Source organism: Helobdella robusta (genome assembly GCF_000326865.2).
Source record: "Helobdella robusta unplaced genomic scaffold HELROscaffold_30, whole genome shotgun sequence".
Lineage (NCBI taxonomy): Eukaryota > Metazoa > Annelida > Clitellata > Rhynchobdellida > Glossiphoniidae > Helobdella > Helobdella robusta.
The window spans coordinates 247,127-255,951 of NW_008704502.1; the positions used below are offsets into that span (position 1 = coordinate 247,127).

At 31.4% G+C, this 8,825-nt stretch overlaps 2 protein-coding genes across 2 annotated transcripts; one reads left to right on the plus strand and one right to left on the minus strand.

Annotated features, from left to right (window-relative positions):
* Positions 1 to 284: 284 nt before the first annotated feature.
* On the plus strand, positions 285 to 781 carry HELRODRAFT_174454 (hypothetical protein; the record flags this gene model as incomplete). The annotated part of the gene is made up of 2 exons (XM_009021909.1): positions 285 to 372; positions 567 to 781. 2 exons carry the CDS (start codon positions 285 to 287, stop codon positions 779 to 781), a joined length of 303 nt encoding a protein of 100 aa, XP_009020157.1.
* A 2,251-nt stretch (positions 782 to 3,032) lies between these two features.
* Positions 3,033 to 3,777, minus strand: HELRODRAFT_81234 (hypothetical protein; the record flags this gene model as incomplete). The annotated part of the gene is made up of 3 exons (XM_009021910.1): positions 3,033 to 3,323; positions 3,513 to 3,653; positions 3,712 to 3,777. Coding segments are annotated over 3 exons (498 nt in total), but the record flags the coding sequence as incomplete, so codon positions are not given.
* Positions 3,778 to 8,825: the final 5,048 nt, after the last annotated feature.

Here is an 8,825-nt window from a genome sequence, read left to right on the forward strand (position 1 = left end):
AGATACCAGGCTCTGGCTCAGAGTGCTTGTCCAGAGTGTTTGAAGCAGTTCATTGATGAATTTGACAAGAAATCATCTAACCTCTACGCCGAGAATATTGTTATTGCTTTGAAACAACAATTTGAAGATCTACATCGAAAAATTTCCGGTATAAATTTTATTTTGTTTTAATTTTTAAATTTCATTGTGAAATATGTAAAAGGATTTTTAATTGCTGATTGAAGTTATAAAACTATAAATATACAACACGTAAATAAAATTAGAACATTTCACATTGCCACTAAATGACTAAAGGAGCTGTTGTGAACGGCATAGTACCGGTAAAAGGCGCGAAAGGTCACCCAGGAGATACTGGTGATAAGGAGCTACCAGGTTCCAACGCTGTTAAAATGTAAGAGTGGCAAGGGATTTGAGCAATTCGAGCTTTAATGCTGAATCAGGTAAGAAATATTTTATTAAGATGCAAATCCCTTTTTTATATGTTCAATCCTTTCCGTGGTTTTTAACTATTTACATTTGAAAGTGTAAAATAAATCAACCAATCTTTTTTACAAAAATTTCTTTAGGCCCAATTGATAGACAGCTGGATAAGTGCTCAAGTGACACTCCACTGCTTCCGAATTTTAAGAAAGCTCGTGATGATTTGAATGGATTTTTACAAGACTCTGCATCTTTCAACAAGAGAATAATTTCAATCGCAAAGAATCTGGAAGGCATTAAAAATCGTTTTGGGAAGACTATGAATCGACACATCCTGCATATGTTGAATTCAGGTCTGTAAATAATTTGTTATTTTTGTTTTTGTGATTGGAAATATTTTGTTTATTCATTTATAAATACAATATTCTATAAATTCTACCGAATGTTTGGCGTTAATATGTTTGTAGTTCGTTTTTTCGATTTTTCTCACTAAAGTTTTTTGGTGAACGTTTAGTTTATTAAAATTCAAAATAAAATTATTTTTCGAATTCATGCTGCAAATAAGGCCATATTTCGATTCCGAATGAATCATCATCAGTGCTCCTTGTTGTATATATAGGGAAATATTGACTTGGTCAAGATTAACTTTGACGTTGTAAAAATTAACTTTGGTGTTGTAAAATTGAACTTTGATGCGAATTAGGTGTCAGGTTTCTTAATTGGCTGGTCATCTTCTTCGTTCGTTCGTTTGTTCATTCATTAATTAATTAATTAATTAATTAATTAATTAATTCATTCATTCATTCATTCATTCATTCATTCATTCATTCATTCATTCATTCATTCATTCATTCATTCATTCATTCATTCATTCATTCATTCATTCATTCATTCAATCAATCATTCATCCATCCATTCATTCATCCATTCATTCATTCATTCATTCATTCATTCATTCATTCATTCACTCATTCATTCATTCACTCATTCATTTATTAATTTATTTTTTCAATAAATTCTTCACCAACCTCTTCACACCTGTCGACTCAAACACGAAGGCAGGCAGACAGCAGAAAGGAAGCTGATGATATTTTAATGATGATAATTTTTGTATCTTCATATTTTGTTCCGGTGTTTAGTTTTTGCAAATTGTGAACATTGTTCGCGAATAACAACGCGTGGTAACTATTCGTTCTTCATGAGAAAATGTTCCTTGAAGTTTTACACTCGACGGTGCGTTATGAAATTTATAGTGTGCAAACTGCGAACTTCACAAAAACAACTAATAAAAGGTTAAAAAAGGTTAAAGGTTACTTTCTCTATTGCGTTAGCTTCAGAGGTTTCAACGACAAACACACACAGCGTATATGAATATTGAATACGCGTGCAAACCACGCATCATACACATTGCATATGTATGATATACGGGGATCTCTTTGTATTCGAACCCAGTCATTGCAATAGCAAGACCAGGCGCCTTTAACCATTGAGCCATCACGCCGCCCATGATGGCTCAATGGTTAAAGGGATGATGGGATTTGAGATGAGGATGATGATTGGTACTGGTTAATATGATAACACACATCAAGATGACAATATTTATTGAATAAATATTGAATACATAAATTTGACAATGTTCATTGAATAAATTTATGAACTTTTGAATGCAGTCTCTCCTAAGTTAACCGAGAACTGTTTAGTTCCAAAAAAATTGATTGGTAACATACACATAAACACACAGCAGAATGTTAAAAGTAACACTGATGTCAGTAGTAACGATTGTCAGAGTGTATAACATTTTAGAGCGTTGAATTGATGTTATTGAACTATACACTAAATGTAACTAAAATTAAATACTAATTTACTTATATTAACAATAAATGTTTACAAGTTGCACAAGTTTTACGTTGAAAAAAATCATAGTTAATATAAAAAAGGTTTCTCTAGATATAAAGAAATTAATTATGTAAAAATTTGATTGAAATAAGCATACATAAATGCTCACTCATGATTAGCTTGAATCATCGTAACACAACAAATTATGTAATCATATAGTACAGGGGTGGACAAACTACGGCTAGTGTGCCGCATGTGGCCCGCGAAGCTATAGCCAAAAAAAGGAACCACAAATCTTAAAAAAATTCTCCTCCGGGTCAAAAATATTTGCTATTTAAATACATATGCGGCCCTTCAAAGATAAAATAGTTCTCAATGCGGCCCTCACAAAAAAAGTTTGCCCACCACTGATATAGTATAAAACATAACCGATAATAATGATTTGAAATGTTAGTAGATCATTCAGCCACAAATATTATTATTAATAATATCCAAACATCAACATCTTCAAAATATCACATATGCCTTGTCATGAAAATTAAAAACTGGACATGTTATTGTTCAGAATGTTGTATCCATTCAAATATACTTAGGAAATGAAAATATTTTAAAGCGAATTTCCACAAATTTCCCATCACGAAAGCATTGCTAGTTTAAACTTAAGAAAATTATAAGTAATTGGATAAAAATTTTTCGCATTTTCTATAAATTTGTTTGAATTGATCAACTCTTAAATAATTAATAGCTTTCTTACAAAATCTTTTTGAATAGACTTCTCAAAAGTTGCGCTTCATCATCATCCTGCACAAAGTAATTCGCGAACTCTTATAGAGGAAAGAGGTTGAATTATAGGGAGTATTGACGAGTTGATGAGCGCAGTTATTGAACCAGTTTCCTGAGAGGTAGTAGGCAGCGCAGTTTCCTGATGATAGATCGTTATCCCGGTCAGGAGTGGAGAATTTCATGCCATTATGGATATAGATATCTATTGGACTATTCAAGATATCACATTTATCTCCGCTGTATCCAGTGGCATTGAGAGAATACTTCATCAGCTCTGAACGTATCTAAAAATATTTTAGGTCTACTGATTTATAAATTCTACAGAAAATCAGAAACATTTATACAATTAAAGTCTAATTTAATGAATTAAAAAGTTTATTGTTAGGTAAAATCTAATTTAGGAAGCTTTTTATTTGATTAGGTTTGAACAAGTGAGAATGAAACCAAACAAAACAAAGTTATGAGGAACCAACATAGAAATGGTCATATTCATCAGAGTACCACGAGCCCCTGATGAGAACTTCAAATCTCAACCTGTAATCAGCCGATGTCGTTAACTGGTGCATCTTCTCCAAGCCCAACCAAAAATTTTTATTGTAATTTCCAAATCCTGACTACAAAAATTTGCAAATTCTCACAATGCAAGTTAGATTTTTTTTCAAACATTAATACCTTGTACTCTGTCCAATTTTGATTGAAACTCTGCGAGTCATCAATCCTCTGCTGAATGACAATCCATCCATTAACAGATGTGACAGGAGTTGAGTTAGCAAACGTTTGAATGTTCAACAAGATTGTTTCATTGGCAGCGCTGTAAGCTTAAGCAGAATATAAATGAATATTAAAATAATAATTGAAAAGATGTCTAGTTAATGGTGCAGGCAAACTGAACTATTATAATTATCGATAGCTCCTCAGATACATAAATTGTTGTAAAGTTGTTTTGAATAATTACTACTGCACGGCACACGTAATTTTTTAGCTTACAAAAATTATTTATTGCTAATTTTCAGTGTAAACATGTGAAACGAAAATAAAATCATTTTTCTAACTTACTACATTTAATGCAATATTTTGGAAATTAAGCCTAAATTAACAAGACGAAATTTAGTAGGGTGTTCTTTAGCTTCTTTAGCCCAAAAAACTGTTTAGCTTTGATATGCCACATTAAATAAAAACAAACGTGTGTGTGTTCAACGGAAAGTTCAGAAACACCATTTGAAATTATTTAATTTCATAAAAAATTAGTCAAGTAAACCTTGAGGATCAATGCAGATGGACAACTGCCTATTAGCAGTGAGACACATGTAGAGAGCACAAGGGTTGTTGATGCCAGGTAGTGAGTTGGAACAAGAGTAGAACAATCCACCGTTGAAGGTGAATGGAAAGTTGCAGGATTTGCTCAGAGTCATTTTGGAAATGTTTGCTAGTTGGACATTGTATGTTGTAAAATATTTTTCTACATTTTAATAATATTTAATAACATCCATGTTTATAAAACTTTTCACCAAAAATTGTGAAGAACATGGGCGTCGTGATGGTCTAGTGGTTAGGGTTGCCTGGTCCCGTTACGCAGGGACCTGGTTCGAATATGACAAATAGATTCCAGTTATCACTTGCGTCATGTCATGCGTCGCTTTAGCGCGTATTCATATATGACGCTTGTGTGTTGTTAAATCTTCTAAACATGGGAAGATTGTAATGGACCGTTAACCTATCAACTTTTACCATTACTAAATCATTATGTATTGTTTTCACGTTTTAAAAAAACAAATAAGTAATAACGTCATAAACGCTTTAAAATAGTCATATCACATCACCAAAAGTAGTTTTTAATGATTTTAATTCAGTTCGACAAAAAACAGTCAAAATAATCAGTTGAGATAGCAATAAACATTACAACTTTCATCGATTGAACATGATAAGACTCACAGTACAGCAGAACGGCATTTTCAACAGCTGTTTCGAAACATTAATTAAATTTATAATGCAGCTGAAATAACGAAACAACATAACAGCTCACCAAGTGCTTTCCTGGCTTCGACGTCCTACATTTGAAACTCCGTTAGATGACGTTCAATGAAATCAATTATAAATATGTCAATGCTAAGGTAGATAATGTAAATAGAAATCATTACAAAAAACTTAAACCAGCCTCGTAAGAGATGCAGTTGGAGATGTTGCTGGTGTTCTTGTAATGAACATCGCAAGTGAAATGAAACAGTTGGCAATATTTAGCTGGATGACTAGCTGAGTTGGATACGTAGTTGTATGCGTTGCAAGTGATGTTACCATCAGTGGGAGAAACATAATGAGAACATTTGGTAGAACATTCCAGTAAGGATCGTATGTTGGTTAGTACTGCGGTAGGTTCGGAGGCAAAGCACGTGGGGTTGTTTGGCTCTACTATCATTCCATACTTCTTGTCAGCTGCCGAAACTGACAAGATGACGGAAGAAAATTTTGCAATCGCTAAAAATGCAAGAAAAATCATTTTAAAATCTTAAATTCACGAGCGAATTTTTGCTCCAAAGTCTGCAGTTACTTGCAAGCTCTTCAAAATTACGCAATTTTAAATTATTCGAATATAATTTATTCTATATAATATAATTATATAATATATATATATATATATATTATATAATATATAAGCGAACAGGTAGTTTGTTTATTGCTTGACTTAATGCTTTTCATGAATTCAGATAAAATTCAAATTATCGCTAGATGGCGAATAGACCAAATTTATTGTGTTGTAAAAAGATGTATCTTCAAGCTTGAGGCAACAAATGTAGAAAAGTTATTCACAAATTTTTTTTTTGCTTCAGCAACTGTTAACAATTTTATAAAAACACTCTTGTCCGCAAAATTTTCCATCCGCACATTTGTCAAATATTAAATAAATTCATTCTTTAATTTACCCTATTCCTCCGTTAATTTTTTGTTCCTTTCATTTATTTATTTATTCATTCACTCTTTCATGCATTCATTCACTCATTCATGCATTCATTCACTCATTCATTCATTCATTCATTCATTCATTCATTCATTCATCCATCCATTCATCAATTAATTAATTAATTAATTTAATTAATTAATTCATTCATTCATTCATTCTCTTTTTCATTCATTCATTCATTCACTCATTCATGCATTCATTCATTCATCCATTCATCAATTAATTAATTAATTAATTAATTTATTTATTCATTCATTCATTCATTCATTCATTCACTCATTCATTTATTAATTTATTTTTTCAATAAATTCTTCCCCAACCTCTTCACACCTGTCGACTCAAACACGAAGGCAGGCAGACAGCAGAAAGGAAGCTGATGATATTTTAATGATGATAATTGTTGTATCTTCATATTTTGTTCCGGTGTTTAGTTTTTGCAAATTGTGAACATTGTTCGCGAATAACAACGCGTGGTAACTATTCGTTCCTCATGAGAAAATGTTCCTTGAAGTTTTACACTCGACGGTGCGTTATGAAATTTATTATTATTATTACGTTAAACAAAGGCGAAGACGAAACGTCCCTGTGCCTTCTCAAAACTAAGACAATTTTAAAACAATAAATTAAATAAACCTATGAGTCTGTACTGAATAAATTTAAAATAATTAATGTTCTTATAAGTCAAATAATGTATTAAACCTTGTAAAATGAAAAAAAAAGATAATAATAAAAAAAACAAATTGATAAAAAAAAATGGAATATATCCCAATCTCACAAATAGCCAATGTCACATCAAGTATCATTTGCCCCCCCCAATCGTACATAAATCTGGCATTCATAAGATAAGTATCCAACTATTTTTTTAAATCATTCACATTATCAGCATTCACAACATCGACACCCAGATTGTTCAAGATACAAATTGATCTATTGATAAAGTATTGTTTCCTCATGTTCTTATGGAATGGAAGAGCAGTCAATTTCATTTCGTGTCCTCTTGTTCGTCTCCCAGCTTTCATCATTACTGGGAGTTCACGTTGATCTTTAGCTCTAAACAAGTTATACATCATGATGAGATCCCCTCTAATGCGTCTGTATTTCAGTGTTGGTAAGCTCAACAATTTTAGACGATCTTCATATTTCATATGTTTGCAGGCCTTGATCGACTTTGTTGCTCTTTTCTGGACCCTTTCTATCACCTCTGTTTCCCGTACTGTCCACGGAGACCAAACACAAGCTGCATACTCTAGTTGAGATCTGACTAATGATTTATAAAGCATTATAAAAATATGATCACTAACACCTTTAAAATTTCTAATTATTAAACCTAACAAAAAATAAGCTTTTTTAACATTGTTATGAATATGATCAACAAATTTTAAAGAATTATCAAATATTACACCTAAGTCCTTAATACTATCGACATTATCCAATGTATGATGACCAATTTTAGTGTGCAAACTTCACAAAAACAACCAATAATGATGGGATTGAGATGAGGATGATGATTGGTACTGGTTAATATGATAACACACATCAAGATGACAATGTTTATTGAATAAATATTGAATACATAAATTTGACAATGTTTATTGAATAAATTTATGAACTTTTGAATGCAGTTTCCCCTAAGTTAACCGAGAACTGTTTAGTTCAAAAAAATTTGATTGGTAACATACACATAAACACACAGCTAAATGTTAAAAGTAACACTGGTAACAATTAACATCTTGTTTTGGTTATAATATAAAATACTTGTAGTTTCAACTAAGGAGTCTTTTTATGATAACAAAAACAACATTTCACCGATCGGCAATGTTAATATAACAACAACTAAAACAACAATTAATATTCCAAATAAACAAATGCTAACATTGATAGAAATTTTTCAAAGAAAATACTGAAAAACGCTATTATAACAATCTTTAAAATAATAAACTGAATAAAGAGAATGTTTTTCTTTTAATTACAATTAAAAGTTACTGTAGAAAATTAGAGACCTTGAATCTTTGATCTTAAAAACCCGACATCTTGTGTAGTTCAAGTTCATTTGTGTCTGGTAACTTAAAATTAAAACGTCAAAAATTAAAAACAGAAAAAGATGAACAATAAAACGAATAAGAACGTATGTTATGATGCATATTGTACCGTGTGCTCATCAAACGTTCATCGTCTTAAAAAACATTTAATGAATTAAATGCATTGTTAAGTAATGTCGGTTGTAATTAACAATGAACAAATTGAAGAGCGTAAATCTCTTTGCATGACATCGTAGTATATGCTTGCCAGAGAAACATAACGTTGAATACAGCATGGAGTGTATTTAAACAAAAGCTTGTAAAATTTAGACTGTATTAAAATTTTTATAATTAATAACAGTTTTGAATTTAAAACTATTTAAGATTTTAAAATACAATTTGAAATACTAAAATTTGAGAAGTAAATTGTTGAAAAACATTTGAAAATGTGGTTTATCGCAATTATTTTTTTACTACCATCGGTCAACTCGTTGGCTTCAGCAGTTGACAAGAAATATAGAATGATGAGAGAGCTAGACAATCCCATGTGTTTTGTTTCCGAACCTACCACAGTACTAACCAAAATACGATCCCTTCTGGAATGCTCTACCAAATGTTCTCATTATGTTTCTCATACTGATGGTAACATCACTTGCAACGCATTCAACTACGTGTACAATAAATCTACTCATCTAGCTAAATATTGCCAACTGTTTCGTTTCACATGCGATGTTCATTTCAAGATTGTTCTGAAAAAAAATAATTGCCTAGCTTACAAGGCTAGTAGATATATTTTTCGTGATTAAATGTTA